The sequence below is a fragment of the Taudactylus pleione genome, unplaced genomic scaffold (assembly GCF_031769625.1).
Source record: "Taudactylus pleione unplaced genomic scaffold, aTauple2 ptg000703l, whole genome shotgun sequence".
Classification (NCBI taxonomy): Eukaryota; Metazoa; Chordata; class Amphibia; order Anura; family Myobatrachidae; genus Taudactylus; species Taudactylus pleione.
Genome location: NW_028285105.1, coordinates 407,845 through 433,037, shown reverse-complemented (window position 1 = coordinate 433,037; position 25,193 = coordinate 407,845). Strand labels below are relative to the sequence as shown.

The 25,193-nt window shown below is 44.4% G+C and overlaps 1 protein-coding gene across 1 annotated transcript in view; it reads left to right on the top strand.

Moving 5' to 3' along the window:
• Positions 1-11,836: 11,836 nt before the first annotated feature.
• FAM241A (family with sequence similarity 241 member A) overlaps positions 11,837-25,193 on the top strand; it is a 47,948-nt gene continuing 34,591 nt past the window's right edge. Inside the window, exon 1 of the mRNA XM_088456414.1 lies at positions 11,837-12,314. Within this exon, the coding sequence (XP_088312540.1) occupies positions 12,129-12,314 (186 nt within the window). The 5' untranslated portion in view covers positions 11,837-12,128. The remainder of the gene's footprint in view (positions 12,315-25,193) is intronic.

The window sequence follows — 25,193 nt, the reverse complement described above, 5'->3', positions numbered from 1 at the left end:
ACAGCTAATATATATAAAAGCCTGGAATGTATCTTACAGTCAAGAAACACATATCTACCATAGGGATCCGACTTAACTGAATTTAACACAAAGGAGACAGATTTTTTAATTAAAATCGAGACCCCCCTGGACGATGACATGTGGGAGGCGTGGTATGCCCAGCCCACCCATGGCCGTCGAAGAGAGAGGAGTCTACTAGCAACTAAATGGGTCTCTGTTAAACAAATAATATCAGCATTATATTGTTTAAGCATCTTCTGTACCAGAGAGCGTTTAATTTTATTATTGATTCCACGGACATTCTATGTAAGAAAATTTACCTTAGCCATAGCACAATGGAGAGCCCATAACTGCAAATTTCACAACATTTCCCCCTCAAACCCAGCATACAGAAACACTAAAAATAACACCTAATATAACACCAGATATAAAAATAATAAAAAAAGAGAAAAAACAAAAACTCCCAAAACCCCCAATCCTCCACTGCCCCCCACCCCGTATACCACACCTAAAATCGGCATACCTATATCCCAAACACACACAAATTATAAAATTAATCTGATATCAAATCCACAAGGGAGCAATAATAGAGACAGAAAAACAAAAAGAAGAGACAAAAAAAAGAAAAATATATAAGAGGCAATTAATTATAATAGTCACCATTGCAATGAGAGCCCCCTGAAATAGAAAAACCTGGCAAACATAATATACAACATCAAAGGAAAAAAAAAATGTTGGTGATGCAGTTAGTACTGTATTATATACAGCAATAAGTATTATGTAAACCAATCAGAGGCAACAGGGAAATGCTTGAGCTTCATATGTAAGAAGACAGCGAAACCTGTAACCCATCTCAACCATCCAAAGATACAAAATTATTCCAAAGGAGAGTCAGAGGATCAGTCCTCAAGAGTTGCCTTCTTCCTGGTGCGTATCGATCTAACCATGACGATGCTTCTCTTGAGGTCGCAAAAAACTTGGTTTCACCATTAACTGCCACAAGAAGTTTGGATGGGAACAACATAGCATATGACAATTTCAATTCACGAAGACGTCGTTTTATAGGAAGAAACTAGGGCCTGTCTCTCTGGACCTCCATCGCAAAATCAGGGAAAACGGAGATACGGACTCCATTACGCTCCAATGGACCCTTAGTGCGAGCCAGTCGAAGCACAGTGTCCCGATCTTGGTAATGTAGAAACTTTGCGATGAAAGTACGTGGTGGAGTGCCCGGTGGGTATGCAATGTGCTCTTTTCACAGCAAGTTGAGGAGTAAAAGATTCACGCCAAATGTATCAACCAGCAGTATCACCAGAAAATCCTCTGGGGCAGAACCTTCTTTTTTTTCGGGAAGGCACGTTGTTTCGCCTCAGACTGCCTTCCATAAACAAAATTTGACTGTGCATGGCAGTCATCTGAGTCGACAAGTTGGTGACCTGTTCTTTTAAAGGAGAGTGAGAGTCCTCCAGTGTGGAGATGCGTGTCTCAGCCTCCCTAACCCGTTCCCGAACTCTTTGAAGATCCTGACGCAATAGTGAAAGATCCAGTTGTACCTTCTCCATTTTATCAGACAGATGCTTTTCGGAGGAGGTGACAGCTTCTAGAATCTGCTTTAGGGTGACTTCAGTTGTAGAAATCTGCTCAGAGCCAGAAGATGTAGAAGGAGGGGGTGAAAAGGGGCCTTGGGCAGCACCTCCAGGGGGCAGCTGTGGGGCAGAGGATCATGCATATTTCTCCAGCTTAGCAGCAGCAGCAACAGCCTGTCCTGACTTCCCCATATTATCAGGAGATAAACAATGATTCAGCACAGGAAGGCAAGAAAAGGTGGCAGTCCTATATAGACTGTATGTGAACACACTGATCTCAGGTCTGTAGTAGGGGTGAGCGGGTTCGGATTTCTGAAATCCGAACCCCCCCGAGCCCCCCCCGATCCGAGGCAGATCCGAGTCAGGCTCGACTTTTCCCGCCTGACTCGGATCTGAAATCAAGGCAAAACTTCATCATCCCGCCTTCCGAGTCTCGCGGGTTTTGGAACCTATATAAGGTACCCGCGTCGGCACCATTTTCTCACTCGGCTGTGGACAGTGAAGACGGAGGGTGGGAGTTAGGGCTGGCTAGGCTGTGCAGAGTAGTGTTGTGCTGTGCTGTGCTGCGCTGTGCTGCTGTTGTCCACTACTTCAAAGTCCATAGGGGCTGGCTGTGTTGTGCTGTGCTGCTGTTGTTAATAGGGGCTGTGTCCACTACTTCAAAGTCCATAGGGGCTGGCTGGACTATGTTGTGCAGTCAGTTCTCCATAGGGGCTGTGTCCACTCCAAAGTCCTGTGCAGTGTCCCAGTCCTAAAGGGGTGCTGTAGTGTTGTCCAGGGGGTGCTCTGTCCATCAGGGGTGCTCCCTCCAAGTGCTAAAAAAATAATATTTTTTGTGTGTTTGTGAATTGTGTGCGCAGTAGCCGCACGTGCATCAACAAAGTAGTGCCAAGCGTGCGCCTGTGTCATAAGTAAAGGGCCGGCTGGCTTGACCATTAAAGGGTGCTGTAACCCCCAAAGTACACTCCAGTCCAAACCAAAAAAAAAATTATTTTCTGTGTTTGTGAATTGTGTGCGCAGTAGCCGCACGTGCATCAACAAAGTAGTGCCAAGCGTGCGCCTGTGTCATAAGTAAAGGGCCGGCTGGCTTGACCGTTAAAGGGTGCTGTAACCCCCAAAGTACACTCCAGTCCAAACCAAAAAAAAAATGATTTTCTGTGTTTGTGAATTGTGTGCGCAGTAGCCGCACGTGCATCAACAAAGTAGTGCCAAGCGTGCGCCTGTGTCATAAGTAAAGGGCCGGCTGGCTTGACCATTAAAGGGTGCTGTAACCCCCAAAGTACACTCCAGTCCAAACCAAAAAAAAAATAATTTTCTGTGTTTGTGAATTGTGTGCGCAGTAGCCGCACGTGCATCAACAAAGTAGTGCCAAGCGTGCGCCTGTGTCATAAGTAAAGGGCCGGCTGGCTTGACCGTTAAAGGGTGCTGTAACCCCCAAAGTACACTCCAGTCCAAACCAAAAAAAAATTATTTTCTGTGTTTGTGAATTGTGTGCGCAGTAGCCGCACGTGCATCAACAAAGGAGCAGCGCCAAGCGTGCGCCTGTGTCCCATAAGTAAAGAGCCGGCTGGCTCATTTCTTAAAGGCTGGTGTAACCCACAAAGTGCACTACTCTCCAGCAAAAATAAAGAAATATTTTCTGTGTTTAGCCGCACGTATATATCAAATCGATATAACATAAATGGAGGACCAAACTTTCTCCGATAAAAATAAAATAGAGAAAGATCAAGAACCACTTCCTCCTAGTGCTGAAGCTGCTGCCACTAGTCATGACATAGACGATAACATGCCATCAACGTCGTCTGCCAAGGCCGATGCCCAATGTCATAATAGAGGGCACATACAATCCCAAATGACAAAGTTCAGGAAAATGACCTTGAAAAAAACATTTAAATCAGCTGAAGAGAAACGTAAACTTGCCAATATGCCATTTACGACACGGAGTGGCAAGGAACGGCTAAGGTCGATCCCTAGTATGTTCATGACTAGTGGTTCAGCTTCACATGACGATGGAAGCCCTCCTCCCACTAAAAAAATCAAAAGAGTTAAGCTGGCAAAAGCACAGCGAAGAACTGTGCTTTCTAAGAAGATATCACAAATCCCCAAGGAGAGTCCAAGTGTGGTGGTGGTTGCGATGCCTGACCTTCCCAGCACTGGACGGGAAGAGGTGGCTCTTTCCACCATTTGCACACCCCCTGCAAGTGCTGAAAGGAGCACCCACAGTCCACTTGCTGATATGCAAATTGAAGATGTCACTGTTGAAGTACAACAGGATGAGGATACTGGTGTAGCTGGCGCTGAGGAGGAAGTTGGCGAGGAGGATTCTGATGGTGATGTGTTTTGTTTAAATCAGGCTCCGGGGGAGACAGTTGTTGTCTGTGGGATGAAAAAGCCCATCACGGTCATGCCTGGGCAGAAGACCAAACATTCCACCTCTTTAGTCTGGCAATATTTCTATCCAAATCCGGACAACAACTGTCTTGCCATATGTACCTTATGTAAAGGTGGAATAAGTAGGGGTAGGGACGTTAACCACCTAGGAACATCCTCCCTTATACGGCACCTGCAGCGCGTTCATAATAAGTTACTGTCAAGTTCAGAAACTTTGGCTAAGACCGTAAGCAGTCCAGGGACACCTAAATCCCGTTGTCCTGTTGTATCCAAGCGCCTGCAAACCACACCGTCAACTCCCTCCTCGTCAATTTCCTCCTTAGTCAGGATCGGAAGTAGTCCTGCAGGCCATGTCACTGGCATGACTGACTCTCCTATCGGGGATTCCTCCGGAGGATCCTGCATTGCTACGCCTCCTGCTGCCGCTGCTGCTGCTGCTGGGAGTCGTTCATGATCCCAGAGAGGAAGTAGGAACACCACTACTTTTACTAAACAATTGACCCTCCAACAGTCCTTAGTGAGGAGGATGAAGTACGACAGCAGTCATCCTGAAGCAAAACGTATAACTGAGGCCTTGACTGCTATGTTGGTGTTAGACGTGCGTCCGGTATCCGCCATTAGTGCAGTGGGATTTAGACAATTGCTGGAGGTAGTGTGTACCCGGTTCCAAATCCCGTCTAGATTCCACTTCACTAGGCAGGCGATACCGAGACTGTACAGAAACGTCAGAAAAAGTGTCCTCAGTGTCCTGAAAAATGCCGTTGTACCCAATGTCCACTTAACCACGGACATGTGGACAAGTGGAACAGGGCAGACTAAGGACTATATGACTGTGACAGCCCACTGGGTAGATGTATCACCTTACGCAGCAACAGCAGCAGCGTCACCAGTCGCAGCATCTCAGAAACGCCAGCTCGTTCCAAGGCAGGCTACGCTGTGTATCACCGGTTTCAGTAAGAGGCACACCGCCGACAACCTCTTAGAGAAACTGAGGGAAATCATCGCCCAGTGGCTTACCCCACTTAGACTCTCCTGGGGATTTGTGATATCTGACAACGCCACCAATATTGTGCGGGCATTACATCTGGGCAAATTCCAGCACGTCCCATGTTTTGCTCACACAATAAACTTGGTGGTGCAGAATTTTCTGAAAAGCGACAGGGGCGTGCAGGAGACGCTTTGGGTGGCCCGAAAAATTTCAGGCCACTTTCGCCATTCAGCGACTGCGTGCCGAAGACTGGAGCGCCAGCAAACACTCTTGAACCTGCCCCGCCATCACCTGAAGCAAGAGGTTGTGACGCGGTGGAACTCAACCCTCTATATGCTTCAGAGGATGGAGGAGCAGCAAAAGGCCATTCAAGCCTATACATCCACCTATGACATAGGCAAAGGAGGGGGTATGCACCTGACTCAAGCGCAGTGGAGAATGATTTCCGTGTTGTGCTAGGTTCTCCAGCCCTTCGAACTTACCACACGTGAAGTCAGTTCAGACACTGCCAGCTTGAGTCAGGTCATTCCCCTCATCAGGCTTTTGCAGAAGCAGCTGGAGAAAGTGAAGGAGGAGCTAAGATGGAGCGATTCCGCTCGGCATGTGGGACTTGTGGATGAAGCCCTTCATTCGCTTTGCCAGGATTCCAGGGTGGTCAATCTGTTGAAATCAGACCACTACATTTTGGCCACCGTGCTCGATCCTAGGTTTAAAGCCTATGTGGTGTCTCTCTTTCCGGCCAACACAAGCCTGCAGAGGTGCAAAGACGTGCTGGTGAACACACTGTCAGCTGAAGCGGAACGTGACACGTCAACAGCTCCTTCTTCATTTTCTCTGGGGCTGCCAGGAAAAAACTTAGGTATCCTAAGCAACCCGCTGGCGGTGATGCAGGGCAGGCAGGACCAAGTTTGGACATCTGGTCCGGACTGAAGGACCTGGCAACACTTTCTGACATGTCTACTGTCACTGCATATGATACTGTCACCATTTACAGAATGGTGGAGGATTACATCGGTGACAGCATCCAAGTAGGCATGTCAGACAGTCCATACCAGTACTGGCAGGAAAAAGAGGCAATTTGGAGGCCCCTGTACAAACTGGCTCTATTTTACCTGAGTTGCCCCCCCTCCAGTGTGTACTCCGAAAGAGTGTTTAGTGCAGCCGGGAACCTTGTCAGCGAAAGGCGTAGGAGGTTGCTTCCACAGAATGTGGAGAAGATGATGTTCATCAAAATGAATTATCAGCTCTTCCAGGGAGACCAGCCTCCAGAACGTACAGAGGGACCTGTGGTGGTGGATTCAAGTGGGGACGAGTTAATACTTTGTGAGGATGAGTATGTACACACTGAAGAGGGTGAGGAATCGGTGGATGAGGAGGATGAGGATGACATCTTGCCTCCGTAGAGCCAGTTTGTGCAGGGACACATTAATTGCCAGCTTGTTTTGTGGGGGCCCAAACGAACCAATCATTTCAGCCACACTTGTGTGGCAGACCCTGGCGCTGAAATGATTGGTTTGTTAAAGTGTGCATGTCCTGTTTATACAACATAAGGGTGGGTGGGAGGGCCCAATGACAATTCCATCTTGCACCTCTTTTTTTTCTTTGCATTATGTACAGTTTGGGGCCTAGTGTTTCAAACTGCCATCCTGTCTGCCACTGCAGTATCACGCCTAGATGGGTCACGTGTTTGTGCCGCCCACTCGTGTCGCTTAGCATAGTCATCCAGCTACCTCGGTGCAACCTTTTGGACATAAAAACACTATTGTGAGGTGTGAGGTGTTCAGAATAGACTGGAAATGAGTGGAAATTAAGGTTATTGAGGTTAATAATAGCATAGGAGCAGAAAAACCTACAAATTCTGTGATTTTAGCTGTTTTTATGCTTTTTTTTTTAAAAAATACAGATCCAAAACACAAAACCCAGAACCCAAAACACGGAAGGGTGGTTTTGGCAAAACCAATCCAGATCCAAAACACGAAGAAAGATCCAGATCAAAAACCAAAACACAAAACACGAAAAGTGGCCGTTGCACACCCCTAATATATATATATACATACATACACACACATATCATTCCTCACTCACAGTTTCAGACTGCAATGCAAATGTGACTTCCAGCTGAGAAACTAAACCATCCTGTCTGGGTATGAAACTAAAACCTGTTTGGATTCAGACAAATCCAATTGTGTAGATCAATGCCTGGATTATATTACAATTGCCAACAGGGATTCCCAATTTGTATGTAAATCACTCACAGTTTCTGGTGCATTGTCTATTCAATTTAGATTATCAAAAACATTACCATCTGTTCTTAGCTCGTGAGTTGTAGCTTAAAGTGACGCTGGTCGCAAAATGGCGTCTTGCAGATTCTTGTTTCTAAAATGGAGTCTAGCTGCCATTCGCAAGATGGCGTCGCGCACACTTGAATTTTAAACTGATCTTGTCTCAGCCAATTATCCAGCTTTGACAGTGTATAAATGAGGGAAGTGGAACAACCTTCTGAATGGCAACGGTGCAGCACACCATCCTGGACACTCATTAGTTTGAGAAGTAATGTATTAATTTAGCTTTTTAACTGGAAGTGCAAGAATAAAGAATAGTCAAATGTGGATAAATATCCTTTATTTGCGTATGTGTATGTATACAGCTGTAGCGTGGCCAGATCTAAAAATTGGTATACATAAGATAATACCAAGACGTAATATTAGCAGAATAATAGCTACTTTGGAAATCTATTTTAAGCTTGAACTCGCAAATCCAGCAATTCTCCTTAAACCGATTCAACTCATAATTGTTAGCTTTGCGAATCCAAGCGAAAAAAGACTAATACGATTCAAATAGCAAAATGTTTCCATAAATATTCCTATTGCTTCTGGGTCCTTTCATGCAGATGGTGAAATCCAAAATAGAGAAAGCTTTGCCCAAACACATCAAAATAGCCTGTTTCTGTAATGTTTAAATCACAGACAGTGATGCAGCTTTGTTTGTCTCCTTTTATAAGCATCATGATTGAATCTAGACGAATATAAAAACTTTCTACATCCAAACACGCTACTGATTTGGTCGTATATTGATTTTGTGATTTGAGATGCGATTTGACAAACACGATTTTTAGTAAATCAGTTATTTGTATGTGTGTCACTAAGAGTTCGAGGTTTGGTCCTATGTGTTTGAGGTGCGATTTGGGTTTTAGTAAATCCCCAATTTGCAAAATCGCACCAAAATCTCCAAAAAACACCAAATTGACCAAACACTATTCTTAGTAAATTTACCCTTATGCTCATTGAATCACTACACCCAGGGTCGGCAACAGAAATCTTGGGGCCCGGTACACTTGGATCTCAGGGGCTCCCAACCCTCCCCCTCCCATTGCCCCCTCCTTGACTCGTCCTCCAAACAAACATGCTGGGTCCACACACGCTTACAATTATTACAGATAGAGAAATACACACACACACATACATATATATATATATATACATACATATACAAACATACATATGTTGTACCCCACCTTTGAAAAAAAAAAAAAAGATCTATAAAGTACTGGCCCCTACAGGTGTGGGTATAATGTAATACACAGCCCTTAGCCTGTAATAGCAGGGCTGATGAACTTTTAGGTGACCCCTCTCTCTCCCTGGGGCTTCTGAGCCTGCGCATCCCAGGATGAAGTTTTGATAGCTGGCTTAAAATGGACCCTTTTGATTGGTTGCCCTGGGTTGTTGGGCAAAGGGTCCAAGGGGTGGGTTTATACTAGGGGCCCCTGACCAATGATATATGAGAACTGGAACATCGGACGCCATTTGACCACACCGTATGAAGAATTTCAAGGGTAATCGTACTACACATCTAACTAACTTTGAATCGCATTGTGTATGGGGCCCTTAAATCTAATGAAGCGCTGCAACAATCCCAATTTCAGTAAAAATTCACTTTATGCATGCATTTTTTGGCTAGGGTTTCATAAACAGACCCAAGTTGCCTATGTTTAAGTGTTCTGAGTAGGGTTTTCGATTCATGTAGTGTCCAGGACATTTAATTGAGTTAACATTAGATAAGACATTGGTAGTATAAAATTAGGCAATTGACTAAATGTTATTATATGGCCCATTTATCAAAGTTAATTTGAGGTAAATTCCCCGAAAACACCTGTTTTCGGGGGTTTACCTCAAATATTAAGTATCCCCCGGATGTATGAAAGAGGGACCGCAGCAGCTATCTCCAATACCTGCTGCGATCCCTCCATTGCCGCCAGCAGCCGCCTCCCCCATAGGTTTCTATGGGGGATGCGATCCTGCCAAAAGTATCAATATTGGGAATGCAAAGCATTCCCGATATTGGCCCCAGCAGCTAACGCTATCTGAAGATAGCGTTAGCCGCTGTAGTCTATGGGGACTTACCGCATTTCAGCCGGCGGAGGGATCTCCCAGATCCCTCCGCCGGCAATGGGCGCCGGTCATGTGAGTCCGCGGGACTGCGCATGCGCAGCAGTCCTGCATGCACTCTGGCCACATCGCAGGGACGGCCTCCTTTCGGAGCCCGTCTCCCTGCATGTGCCGGTACATACATTCAGCCGGTATGATCGCATTTTGCAATGCGATCATGGACGGTACTGGATGCCCTGATCGCATTGCAAAATGCGATCATTAATAAATGAGCCCCTTAGTTTGAAGGATAACTAAAATGTGCTTGAATAAAGTTTATTGCATTAGTTTTAGCAGTAAGTTATGAATTAGTGCATTGTTAAGAGTATATATTAGGAAGTTGTGATATTGTTATATTTTAATTTTGTGAAAAATGATCTTTGTATATTTTAACTTTGCAAATTGTGCTATCACTTATACCTTTAAAGGAGCAATATATTTACTTGAAATTTACCATTACTTTAACAAAATCCTAACAGGTTATTTTTAACAGAAATAAATGTTGGCACAAATGGTTGTGAATTAATTCTTTCTGGGGGCCCTTGCCTCTCTGCCGGTGCGTGATATAGTGAAGAGCTGCTGCTGAAGGAAGAATACCCCCATCAGTGTAACACTGACCTGTGCCTGCACCACAAAATGTACACCCTTACCACAACTGGGTATTACAGATGTTTCAGTGCTAACTGAAATGATAACAAGTCCAAAATATCATATAATACCAGCCACTCTTCCGACCTGTTCCAGCTACAGATCAAGTCAAACAACTCCTACAAAATAGAGGGGAGAGGGAACACCCCTGATGATGTTTGGTTAAACAAAACATGTTACCTCCCACTGCGTTTCTAACGGTTGGAGATTTTTACCTGGATTTTATGGGACTGTAGATCCATTGAATAATGCGGTGATTCTATGGCAATATAGGAGAGCAATTTTGGAGATCCTTCCAGACGTGGAGGTGAATTCAGAAAAGCCTATATTGTTTTTTTTTCTGTTGAGAGCAGTGGCTGACATACTTGCCAACTCTCCCTCATTGCCAGGGAGACTCCCTCAAATAGTAGCAATCTCCCTGAAGAGTCTGCTAATCTCCCTGATTGCACCTTACTCCCATTATATAAAAAAAAACATATATTCTTTCAAATGGGACCATTAGTATCATTTCCCTGTGTTGGTTATAAAGCACAATGATCCCTATTGCTACATTAATTTTCTGAAACGTATCAGTGTCATTTCATCAACTTACTACTTTTGGGCTTGTTTACATTTGGATGTTTCAATTTTATGGCACACCTCTCAGATGTAGCAGTACACGCCCACTTTAACACGCGCATAGGTGTTGTTTTCACAGTCTCCCTGAAATGCTTTTCAAAAGTAGGTAAGTATGGTGGCGGATTTTACCTAGGCATGCATGCGATGACCGGCAGAATGCATCGGGAGTGCGTTGCATCATGCATCCCACCCACAGTGAGAGTGGCAGTGACTTCCCATTGGAAGCGCTACCTGCCAGTCACACACAGGATAAGCAGCCTCAGGGGGATGTGTTTTCTACCCCTGGGACTGCCAGTCTGGGCTTAGATTAGCAGAGAGCAGCTTTTAGTGGAAGCTGCTGCTCTGCTTTTCGGGCAGCCCTACACGGCTTCTAAGGGCTGCAGCCGATGCAGTCCCTAGAACAGGGGTGGGGAACCTTTTTTTTAGCGGCCAATTTGATATATATAACATTATTTGCGGGACCGTATATGGCCACACCCCCTCTGTGTGACATGACTCAGGGGCGGGGCCACAATCACCAGTGATTACAGCAGAGCTATAAGTGCATCGGTGTGACCGTCTGAAGCGTCCTAAGGACGCCCCAGGCAGCACTGCTGCATAGATTCTGGCTGCAGGGTGCCATTCTAGGCATCTTGCTAGCCAGATGAGGCTAGCAGAAAAAAGCTCAAAGGGCCAGACCAAAATTCCGTTATACGGCCCCCGGGCCTGAGGTTCCCCATCCCTGCCCTAGAAGCTGGTGTTATGTGCATGTGCGGGGCTGTCACAGCTTCTGTGCGCACCTGTCAGATCCTATGCGCAGGCGTTGGCACCCGAACAGACAAGCAGCAGTGGCAGTACCCCTCATGTAAGAGGGTACGTGCAGCTGCTAGTTGTGAGCATATTTGAATTGGGGGTTCATTCCATTTTGAATAAAAAAATTATATTGTTTTATGGTTTTGCACTAGTGTTTTTTTATTGTAGTTTATACTCATATTGAGGCGGGCGTTTTTTGGATAACTGTTTTTGGCTTATAAATTATCAGATAAGCCTATATTCCTTTATTAAATGTACATGCAAAATAATTTGGCACAATATGTAAGGGTAATAACTGTCTGTACATACTACACTTATGAACTCTATCCCCTCTTATTTTAGAGAAAGAGAGGGATTGCTGCTTTTAGTGACAGTCACCACACACAACCACACCGGCCTAGTTCCCTCCCTCCACACGCCGGGTAACAGGAAGCAGTCTTCTTATACCTCTTCCCCGGAGTCACTCTCTCTGCCTGACCCACTTCCCTGTAGTGACTCGGGCCGCTACACTGGGTACACAGAGCACACACTACTGATTGCGGCCCCCGCTGTGGTAGTGGTGGTGTGGGCCGGATGACAGAGCTGCCGGGGCGCGGCCCTGTGTCACTAGAGGCGGGGCTGGTGGCTGGAATTCTGAGCTAGCTGCTGCACAGGAGGTGGCGATGAGACAGTGACAGCAGCATGGAGCACCCAGGGAAGTCCACACTGGAGCAGCAGAGCCCGGGCAGAAGCCAGCAACAGCAGGATGAGCGGCTGGGTGCTGCGGAGACGGGGAGCGACATGACCGGCGTGCACACAGCAGCAGTCGCCGCCGCCGCCCAGGGTAGCGACTCATATAGCGCACACACTCCCGCACAGCAGCAGCAGGTGAGAGGTGCACACACGGGCAGATTCAATGGGGAGAACCTGAGTTTGACTTCAGTATAACATAACACTGCTGTCATTGCATGGTGTGGGAGTATAGGTCTGTCTCCGTGTTGGTCCTCCAAGTTAAACAGCAGCTGGAGAGCCATATGGCCCCTACAGTATCTTACAGTGTTCAGGGAAAGGTTATTACTTATCATACTGTGTGATGTCAACAAACATTCTCTCAGTTTTATATTAACTGTTTGTGTTGCATTTATATTAAATGATATCTAATATATTATAAATAAATATGTATACACACGCAGAGTCTGCAGTATGCTATAAGGGTTGTCAAGCTAGTGACAATGCCCCAGTGTAGCTTTTTAGTGAGCTCTTCCCTGGGATGCCCACTGTGACCTAATAGGATCTGACAGGCAGAGAGAATGGGTCCCAGCACTAGAAGAAGCTGTCCAGGGTGTTCAGCTCTATAACTTGTGTGTATAAAAAATTGGAATTAGCTGCCCATAATATAGTTTCTAACATCACTAGCTTGTTTTTTTTTTCAGTAACTTTTTGCTGTCCTGATCACTAGTCTTATGTTTTACAACTCGATACAGCTACCGTCTTTGCTATGTATATGGTTTTAGTATTAATTATTTGAAAGGAACTGAATTCAAGTACTGACATTTTTCTACATTTACTTCAAACCGGCAATGCATTTGCAGAATTGTTCTGAAGAAATGCACTTTGAGCCTGATTCAGCATTGTACTCTATGCCGATAGCAGCTGTGATTTTGCAGGCTGCAGATGTGAGATGGTGTGCAAGTGTAGCAGCCGCCCAGAAGTGAATAGAGACGCATGCAGGAGCCATGGTAAAAGTCACAGTAACTGTGTACACATTCGCAGATACTCAGCCGCTCGAGTGACTCTATGGCCACACAGCATTCTACCCGGAAGGGAATGTAGTTACGTTACCAGGCGTCCAAGATCCCGATAGCCGGCACCTCAAACAAAGGTAAGCGGGGAAAGGTAAGCGTTAACTACAGGGGGGATTGTTAGGTTTAGGGACCCCTGTGGGAGATTAGGGTTAGACCCCCCCCCCCCCCATAGATGGTTAGGTTTAGGAAGGGGCGGTTAGGGTTAGGCACCTCGGAGGTAGGTTAGGGACAGGGGAGGGTTAGGGTACTTGAGAGCCCTGGTCGGGATGTAGAGCCTTTGGTCTTCTGGTGTCGGTATTTCATCCGACGGCTAAACAGCCGCCGGCATTACACACCGTTTCCCCTGAACTCAGGCGCTGGAGCGTACGGGATCGCAGACTCAGCCATCAACATGCCCTTAAAACTGCCGCTGCACATCTGCATATTTTCCTCCACTCCCCCATTACCTCTCCCAAACTGTGCCTTCCTGTCAATTGCCCTGCGTGGAGGTAAGCAATGCATTCTGGATGGGTTTTAGCGCACACGCAGTGCAGTTTACCGATAATCACTCATTGCGAAAACATCGGCATAGTGTGCAACTCTGAATCAGGCACTTTGTGAGATGAGTGTTAGTAATGTCAGCAGAACACAATCTAGCCACAGCTTTTTTTTTTTATCTGTCCCATTAGGGCACTATGCTAAAGATGTGGAAGTATTTTTTTTTGTTACATAATTGTTAAATAAATAATTAGGGTTCAAATTATTATCGTCTGTGTGAGTTTGCCTTGGGGCACTAATGCAGAGCAGGTCGGAGACCGGCAAAACACTTATCCACTGCACAAATTTCATTACAATTATTTCCTTATCCCAGGTGAGTTAATTAGTGTTCTGTGACCTAATCGACATCTCATGCATTTCCATGGTCACAATGCTACTTTCCTATGCAGGAAATTACTGTAAATGATCATTAGAAAATAATAAAAAAATAATAATTTCTTAACCAAACACTGCTTTTAGGTTTGAAGCAGACTGGAAATATTTTTTTTTATGTCCGTCATATGCTGTGCGTTCTTTACTTACACCATGTCAAGGTTTAGCTCTCTTATCTCTCTTTGTCAAGGGCGTGTATGGCTGATGTTACATAGAATTGTCTTTTATTTAATTTTAGTATTTTTTGTATTCAAATAAACTCCATACACATGATATGTTGCAGTACATTGATTGGTCTCCTGATTTTGGGCCATATGTTTTGAATGTTCATTGTGCTTCTAATTATATGGTCTCAATCCTGTACACCAGTGGTTCACAAACTCTGCCGCGGCGCTGTCACCAGGGTGCTGCGGCCAGAGGGAAGCTGCAGTTATTTTTTTTTTTTTTACAGGCCTTGCTAAAACGTCGATCGCGATCTACCGGTAGCTCCCGCCGGTAGATCGCGATCAACAGTAACTGGAACGGTGGCTCCGAAGCGGTCAGAGGCTAAGAAAGCCTCTGATCGCTTGTGCATTCCCAGTGATGCAGTGCGCAGGTGATGCACCCACGGCCCCGCACAATGCATCCCTGGGAACTTGTGAGGACCATGCGTGCCTGCTGGATCCAGCTTGATCTCGTCAGCGCAGCGGGAGTGACAGCAGGAGGAGCGGTCACCAGCATGAACTTCAGTCAGGTAAGTTCTGCACAGGGGTGTGGGGGCACTGCCTAAGATGCACTACTACAAGGGGTACAGCATAATGGGCACAACTAAAAGGGACTTTACATAAGGGGCACTACTACTGAGGGCATTGCATAATGGGCACTACATAAAGGGCAGTAGTACAGGTAATTCATTTGGCTTAGGGGTGCCTTGAAAAAATTAAGGAGACCTTAAGGGTGCCTTGAACTGAAAAAGTTTGGGAACCACTGCTATACACTATTAATGATTACTACCAGTTTACAGTTCCACAGAACATTTTGTCCTGTTTGGTAAATACATATATATTTTTTCTTTAATAAAGTAGCTGTCACCCTTATTGTAAAATCCATAGACAACGAGTGATGGATTTTACTTGTGGCTGCAACCCCCCCCCCCCCACCAGAAAATCTGCCACCTCAGTGAGCCAGTTGCAGTCTGTTTATTAACTGGCTACACTGTGACTGGCAGTGGCTTCCCATTGGAAATGCTACCTGCCAGTTACACACCGGACAGACAGTCCCAGGGGGAGGCGTTTTCTGCCCCTGGGACTGACATTCTGGGCTGCCATTAGCAGAGAGTGGCTTCTAGTGGGATTCTACCCAGATATTAGGGGCTGCAGCATTTGTAGTCCCTAGAAGTCTGTGTTTTGCGAATGTGCAGCATCGCCTCCATTTGTGCGCATGCTGCAGTCCCGGCGCCTGCCAGATCCATTGCGCAAGCACCGGGACCCGGCCAGCCAGGTCTGTCTCTTCCTCTCCTTCAGGATTGGCAGCTCCTTCATCCAAGAGGGTAGATGCCGCTGTTGTAGACAACTAAGGTTATTTGCAACTTCAAAAATCTGCTCCTAAGTTTACCAATGCATGGATACCTGTCCTCTCCTGAGTGACAGCAGATCTTTACCCCAGCTTCAGCACTGGAATCCCTGTCTCGGTACAGCCATATAGTTTGCTGGTTTTCCTCAGCTTAAACTACAATACACTAAAGACCATAGAGTATCTGTAGCCCTCAGCAAACCAAGCGGAGAAAAATAGGAAGTCAGCACTAGCTCTCATTTAACAATCAATATTCATCATTTTCTAAAATTTAAAGGTGCGTACACACAGTGCAATGTTTTAAACGATATTGTGCTTGTGGAACGACAAATCGTTTAAAAAGTGACGTATCTCGGTACAATAACTATGCCGATGCGCGTTCCCGCTGGTTGTGGTCTGTGATCTCTTGAACATGCAGAAGATCAATACCTATCTTTCACGATTTGGCACACATCGTTCCGTGTGTATGCACAATGAACGATTTCTTGTCACTGTTTCTGGCAACTCCTCTCCTCCATTTTGTGCCAGCCGACGGAGAGATAGAAGATGCATTATAAGGTTGTTTGCTGCCAAACGATATATCGTTAACTATTTGCAGTCATTAATGACCCATCTATATCGTTTGATCGTTTGTACAATCATTCCATATTTATGCACAATATCGTTGGTCCGGGAGTGTTCAGGAGTTCAAGGGAAATCATTAACGAGATTGGATCGTTAACTAAATCGCACCATGTGTACGTAGCTTTACTCAAGTCGAGTTAAATGTTAGTTTTGAAATTTATTAAAATTAAAAAGAAAATGTGATATTTTAGGAGCTGTGAAGGTATGCAATGCAAATTGGTCATTCATCCACTGCAGTAATCATTCAATCAACCAGGCGAGGCACAGGGTAACATATCTGTATATAATTACCCTATAGCTACATGTATAAAATTAACCTAGATACAGCATAAAAATAAAAGAAAACACAATGCTGTTAACTAGGAATGGACATCGGAGGCCCAGCATAAAATAATTGCTGGGCTTATGACATCGATGGCTATACTGTTTGCAGATGAAGCCGGAATATCGCGCATGTGCACATAAACTGAGCTGAATTCAAGAAGCCTTCAGATGGGCATTGGAAGAAGCATCCAATGGCTGGCAACCATCGCAAACCTGCTATTTGATGGAAAAAGTACTTTCATTGGATCGGGAACATCGATGGTTGCTAACCATCAGTTTCCGATGCACATGCCTTCTGTTAACCTAAATGGTGTGTATAATTGACTATCAAAATTACTAAAATTTTATTGACTTTTATTCCAATATTTTGAAAGCTACCAGATTCATTACAAAAAGTTTTCGGCCTCTTAATTCCTCATCTAGAAGGTTGATAAGTTGCTATAGGAGAAACTGGTTCCAAGGAATTTCTAGAATAATATTAATTACTATAAAAACGCCCGGAAACGTTTAACAGTATAATTTTAATATTGATGATAATATTTTACCACAATTGTGGCCAGTAGGGTAGCCCCATTGTGCTGAAATTGGCACATAGAGCAGAATTAGTACAATACCACTAGACAGCCACACATTGTATCCAGCTGGCTCATAACAATCCCTTATACACAATAGCCATCTAATAGCCGGTCTCCCGACATCGCAAGTGTGTATGCACTTGCCGATGCCGGGACCCCAACTGATCCCGTGTCTAACGAAATTGTGTTGGGTACACATCGTTAAATGTGTACCCAGCATAAGATCTCCATGTCTCTACTTCTCTATCATGTACTGTAGATACAGAAAAGTCATTTGAAACAATGACACAAATGAGTACAATTCTTTGATTCTTAATCAATGTTACATTATACTATAGTTTTATTCTAGCTGTTTTTATTGCTTCCTCTAAAACTGGCCATACACTGAAAGATTTTTCTGATGGTACAACATTCTGGATCGATTGTAACAATTTTGCAGTGCCTCCAGTGTTCTCCCCAGAATTTTTTTCCAGCCGGGTGGCATCAAGTAGTAGCCGGGTGGGGGCCTCCGCAATAATAAAATGTTTTAAACTCTGACCTTATAATGATTTAAACTTGAAATAACATTTTATATATTCTCCTCTTATCTTATTAGAGGCCCAGTTGTCTGATTATGAAAGAGCTGCAGTGTCTGTAGGATCTGGTACTTTTTATACAGCTCCCAGACACTGTCCCCACTTGCAGGCTCCCAAAGTGCCGGGTGGTAGGCTGATTCTTGCCGGGTGGTGCATCCGCAAAAAACAACCTGGGGAGAACACTGCCCTCCATACGCTGAATGATGTTCAGATGAATGCTTGAAATCACCAGAATAACGACCTGAACAATACATCATGTTTGAAAATCCAAACCAATTATCATGACCGTCAGACGATTATCATTCATGTACATGCACTTGCAAATTGTCAGGATTGGGAAACATTATTGTTCAGTCAGTGTGCTGTTCTATCTTTCATTACAATGTCACTTAAGGGAGATAGGAGGTGTGGAGCTGATGCAGTCCACTGCTGACTCCCCATAGTGATGCTATGTAGTCCCTCTGGGGCAGAAACTGCATAGCATCACTACGGGGGGCCAGCAGTGGACTGCATCAGCTCCACCCCTCCTATGTCAGATGTTTTTATTGCTTTCTCTAAAGGCCCCCATACACTGTGTGATTTGTATACATGATCCAATGTCGTTTATGAATTCCCTTGAAATTCTGAATGAACGATTTGTGCCAACAAATGGAAAGATTGTACAAACAAGCAAACGATATAGATGTGTTAATGATTGCAAATCGTTAATGATATATCGTTTGCTGCAAACAACCACACGATGCATCTGCTGGAATGTCAGTAGGGGAGGGCTTATCTAGGGGGTATAACATTGGTTGGGCAGGGGTTAATACACATTGGTGGCATAGTGGCTAACATTGGCAGAGCAGGGGTAAACATTGGTGCTGCAGTGGATATTGGTAGCAGGGTGTACATTTGGTGTTGTAGTAGAATACATTGTGTACAGGCGATGTGTATATACTCACTATTCGAGAAAAGCCAAATCTCCCCAGACAGAGGATCACTCTCCTGCTTCCAGCTGCTCTCTTCATCCACATCGTCTGTCACAAAATGAAGGTGGGGAGTGGCCAGGTACTTTGTCAACACATCGTGCATTGTACATCACATCGTTCATCAAGCAAAACACCGAACAATGGACCTCATTCAGACCCGCTCGCTGGCGCTGTGCGCTCGCAAGCGGCCCGATGGTTTGCGCATGCGCGCACTTCGTTCTGTGCGTGAACTACTCTGTGCGATCTCAGCCCACTCGCTCGCCCAGCAAAGACAGCCCAGTGAAATGATTGACTGGAGAGGCTGTTTGTGGGTGGTCACATGCCTGTTTTTTACAGGCAAAGCCAACCACAAGCACTGGGATCGCTACCGATGGTGCTCGATGTACCAATGTTTTTGTACACTTCCTGGAGATGAAGTGCGTTAGTGGGCGTTTAAACATACGCTAATGGGTGTCTGCATGCACAGAGCGATCGCTCGCACAGCGAAAGTGGGTGTGCTTATGCCTTGGCGAGCGATCACTTCCCATGTCGTCACTTTGACAAATTTGCATACACTGGATGCGAGCGATCGCATCTAGCGAGTGGGTCTGAATGAGGTCCAATGTGTGTCACATCGTGCACGATAGGTTGAAATCTTTCTGCAGGTTCAGTTGATCAACAATGCCGATGCACGACGCTGGGGACGCGCATCGGCATCATCATCGTCCAGAAAAACGTCACTTTTTACACGATTGGTCATTACAATCGATCGAAAATGGCCAAATCGTGTAAAAAATTTGCACAGTGTATGGGGGCCTTAAAGCTGGCCATACACTGAAAGATTTTACTCATGGTACAACGTTCTGGATCGATTGCAACAATTTTTTAGTGCCTCCTTACCCTGAACGATGTTCATATCAATGCTTGAAATCATCAGAAGAACGACCTGAACAATCCATCATGAGTGTAACTCTGCATGTGTGAGAATGAATTGAGGTGAAAACATTATTGTGGTGCCTTGAGAACAGAGGACCTCATTCAGAGTCGGTCGTAAGCGGCCGCTCGGTCGTACGCATCCGATGTTTCCAAACCACGCATGCGTACGGTTAGTTGTGCGCATGTGCGTACGAGACCTTGCGATCCAAAATGCTATCGATCGTATGGCTTACGAGCAGGAAATGGCTTTCGGGAGTTGATTGACATGAAAGGCCGTTTGTGGGTGTTGAAGGGGGTGGTGGTCTAAAAACGCAGGCGTTCCTCACCGTTTTCAGGGAGTTTGAGGGGCGTACATAAATTTCCTGCTACGACCGACATAGAAGACCGGAAGTAGTAAAACGTCACTCTGCGAGCAGGTTAGAGGCCTGGCTGATAGTACAGCTTCAGGTTGGGTATGTGCTCTCTCAAGCACCAGAGTACAATCGATACTATCAAATGTGACTGATGTTATGTTTGATGTTTCTATTTTGTGTCACACAATGCAAGCAGCTAATAATCACCTGATTTGGATGTAATTACCCTCAAATTAAATCTGAAAGTCTGCAGTTAAAGCACATCTTGTTTGTTTCATTTCAGAGCCATTGTGGTGGTGAATAGAGGCCAAAATATGAAACTTCTGTCAATGTCCCAATATTTATGCACCTGACTGTATGTGCAACTGAGGGCTTCATTCAGAGCCGCTCGTAAGCGGCCGCTCGTTCGTTCCGAGCGATGTTCGCACATCTGCGCATGTGTACGGATTGTAATACGCATGCGCGAACCAGTCAGTGCGGCCGAAAATCGTGTGCTCGCTGAATAGCGAATGCCTGCTATTTTGAGTGACAGTGAGGCGTTTGTGGGTGGTAACAGGGGAAGGTGCTTGGTTAAATACGTGTTTTTAAACCATTAACCATTTTTGTCTGTTTTCCAGTGTTTGTGAGTAAATGGTCGTCTGTCATTTGCTCCCATACATTACCAGGTTTTCATTCCAACCAGCCAGATTGGGCAGAAAATTGTGTAGTGTATGCCCAGCATTAGTCACAATGTGATGTGACTAGGACACAACAGGAAAATGTGCTGATTAAGTTGATATGCAACACCAGTATATCTGTGTACGCATAAGGACGCCCACTTTCCTTGTCTCACATCCGTAATACTTAGCAATATAGCAAAACAATCGGTAACATCGGACCCATACTTGCGCAAGCCGAGACCTTACTCAGAAATTGCTAACAGCCAAGCATACTATCAGTGCCATGGCTGCGTATGGGCACGCAGTGGATAATATATGCACTCCGCTGCAATGGCGTTGAAACGCACTGGCACGCCTGTGTTTGCCCAACCCTCCCCCATCCCCCCCCCCCCAATCACCAACCACACGCGGCACTTCCTGTCAATCACTCTGCGATGGGTCTGCGTAGCCTCTGCGATCACAGTCCCGATCGCAATAGCTAGTTTACGCACTCGGCCGACTGCGTGCATATTAGCAACTGCATTCCTTGCTAAATCAGTCCCAAAGTCATGAAGCAATAAAATTTAAATTGTACTCCTTCAATATGCCATCAGACCGTTGTGTACTGTTTTACTGCAGTCGATGGCAGGTTTGCAATCGCAGTCCATGGTGGGTTTAGAAAGGTTTTAGGTTTTTTGTTTTTTTTGTTTTTTTGCTTTGAGCTATATGATATGATTCAAATTACTCTCTGGACAAGCAACTACCTAGAGCATAACGATAAAAAAAAGCTCTGAATAACTATGACATGTTTGGGATTTAATTGGTGTTATTGAGATTTAATTGGTGTTATTCATAAAGGCATATGCAATAACTCTACAATGTAAGAACTATGAATACAGGTACATTTCATTTAGAAGCCTGTGTTACAGTCATAGTCATAATTGTTGCTGTCATCTATTATAAAGTGCCCCATAAACATTATTATAGTGTCTGCATCACAGGGACATGGTTGAGGTGTGTCCAGAAATAGTAGTGGCTGATACGTATCAGATTTTCCTGTCCATGACTATTAATAACTTTTTTTATTCTTTAATCTTGTTTTCTTTTATTTTTTTAACCAAGAAAGCAAACTAGTTTTGTGTGTGCATTTTCTATATAAATACTCTTAAATACAATAAATTTCAATCTAAATCTGTTCATTAAGAAATCTATTCCACATTTCCAGTTTCTGTAGTTTACATTGGCATAGACTGTCACTTTTGAAAAATCAATAATCAATGTTGATGTGTATCATTCGACTTACAGTTCTTCTGTATTTATACTCGTGTGTGTGTGTGTGTGTGTGTATGTATGCATGTATGTATGCATATATGTGTGTGTGTGATAGATAGATATATATAACACACACACAAGACTTTTATTCTTTATATGAACTTAGTCCATAATAAATCACCAATGTTCATCCTGCTTAATCCGGAAACTCTTCATCACCACACAGTGAAAAATAAAATCAACATTAATCTCCAACACAATCAAATTCATCAACCTTCAGGTTGTATCGTAGTCACCCATATATTCAATGCATGTCATAATGGCATATTCATACTCAAACTGTCTGTCGACCTCGGTCCCTTCTAGACCTTTAAAGACCAACAACATAACATCATCTTTTCATACCACAGAGTAACAGCATATTACTCACCACCAGTGACTTCTCCCCCTTTATGTGTTCCCTGCCACGCGCCAATAATCAACAGCTGTAGTAAATTGCTACAGCTCCATGTGCCTGCCCTCTCGGCGTACCTGCCGTCCTTCTGGTCCTCCAGCCTTGCGATCCAATGGTGCTTTCCACCAGGCTGACGCACTTCCTGTTCATTAATCAAATGTCCGGTCCGCAATTATGCACTTCTCTCATGCGGCTCAACAAAATCACACTATCACTATTAGATAGGAACTGTTAATCGCCGATGTTTACAGCTTATTATACAGGCCTATTATCAAATCAAATGTATACACAAACCGGACATAAAATACAGCCAGATCATGACCGGCAGGGGAGGTATGCTTTCCACCCGGTCTATCACCTCTGCCTCCTCTGGAGGAGGTACCTCACTTTGTTCCTTATAGTCTACCACTTCCCCAGCCATACTAGCAACAGTTTTTCCAAAAATGGGGAAAGTCTTTTTCCTATTATAACATAACATCATGTACTGAGGAAGGGACCATTCCCACTTTAACCACAGCTGAGCCACAAGAGGTCTCAACATTCACTTCAGCAGTATTATAATAACAGGTGTCACCATGTATGCAAGTTACACCAACAGTTGTTCGCTGGCCCTTTAAAGCATTTACCAACCCATCTTTCACCAGGGTGATTACACTTCCTGAGTCCAACAATGCCTCTACCCAGTTGCCTCCCATAACAACCTTACACATTTGCTTTTCTGACTCAGTTGAAGGTGTAACATTACAGGCTAACCTGGCAAAGAAAGACATTCTGCGACGTTCAAAGACAGCATCACATTGCATAGGTTCTTGAACAACTCGGCAATTAGCAACAATATGTCCTGGCATACCACACCAAAAACATTTAATCACATAACTGTCCAGTCTTTTAGGCATGTGAGACCTTTCTGGCCCCACTGACCCATCTTTGAACTGAGCACTCAGTCTCTTCAGCTTTAAGTTCCCTTATCTGCCCAGGACCCTTTTCCCACGGAACAGTCTTACCAGGTTTCACTGAAGTGCGCTGTTGTAGATCTGGGGGCTACTGAGGCATAGCCAACAGTTCCTCTGCCGCCAGATACCTTTCCACCATCTCCACTATCTTGCGTAAAGCCGTGGGCTGGGACCTTAAGTAAGGGTCCATGACAACTCTTTCAACCATCTGAGGTCCAGTTAATGTCTCTGATTGTAACCATTTTTTGGTCAGGTGAATTAGGTCGTGCATTTGTGAACTGGGAGGTTTGCCCAAGTAGTACACCCAGCGATGCACACGTTGCGCTCGGACCGACAAGGTAACTCCCAGACGAGTCAGAATTTCTGTTTTTAGCTTTTCATAATTCAAAGCATCCGCCGTGCTTAAGTCAAGGTATGCTTTTTGAGGCTCGCCATAGAGAAATAGGGGTCCAGCATTCCAGCCCACTGATCCTTAGTATACATGTACAAAAGATGAAGCAATAAGGCGCATGTGTGATATCTGTAAATTATATATAAATGATATAAAAATGACTTAATTGAAAGAGGTATTTATATGCACAAACGGAGCTTAGACTATTCATTGCCTTTGATAAAGCTGTCTGGTACAGAGAAACGCGTCAGGCTGTTAACGGAGAGGTCTCCCCACACGGAATCTACCAACTTCCACATTTGGAATATCCTATTTAAACTGGAATATACGTTGAAGCCACACCTGCACATCTTGTGCCGTCTGGGAGAGCGGGACACAGAGATCACACGGGCTGCATACCTAGTTATCTGGAACCCGCTGTTATGAACTGTGATTTTGGAGACTAAGGAAAAAGGGACTGCACAGGCTGCAGGATATTATTAACCCACCTTGGACACATCCCGTATCTCATCTATAATACAAGAGTGGTAAAAGCGGTAACTATATGGAACTTTACATGCTATCATCACATTCCTAAAACCAATTTTGTGGGAGATGTACCTCTGAGAAAGAACATTCATGCTCTATCGGATATATGCTAATTAGCAATTTTATTCTAGTTATTGTGCATTATCACACACATATATGTGTGTATGTATATATATATATATTTTTTTTTTTAGTGTTTTATTGTGTATAATAAATTGTGCATTTATAAAGATATCCACACAACATTTTTATATCATTTATATATAATTTACAGATATCACACATGCGCCTTATTGCTTCATCTTTTGTACATGTATATCTTTTCCCAGAGAGACTACTCTGGTATATGGCAGCAATTTAGAGTGTGAATAGTCTAATATATAATATATAAGTATATCAACTTGTACAAAAAGTATTTTTACATATGTTTTTTAAATTATTTTTCTACTTTATACGAAAACACATCTAGAGGGATTCTAATAGCGCCTTATAAACGATATTGTTTTTTTTCCCCACTGATCCTTAGGCCTACTCTGTCGCTCACCCATCCTGTTAAAGGCAGTCAAGTACATCTCCATCATCAGTCTCTGTCAACTTTTGAAGACAATGGCTTGCCCTTATGGAGCCGTTTTGAACATTTGGAGAAAGCATTTCCAGGTGGTGCTGCAAGATGCTGCACCACCTCTTTTAGGACCTCATGGTCCTCATGCTGTTGCCGTCAGGTTTCCTCAATCTCTAGGTGATGTTGCCGCCTCGCCTCCTCAACCTCCAGTTGATGTTGCCGCCGTATCTCAATCTCCAATTGATGTTGCCTGGTAGCCTCTTGCTGTACCCTTGAGGCTTCTTACTGTACTGCTGTCGCTTGTAGTAAGGCCGTGACAATATCCTCTGTATTGTTGGGCTTTTCCAGCAACTTTATAGCCTCTTTC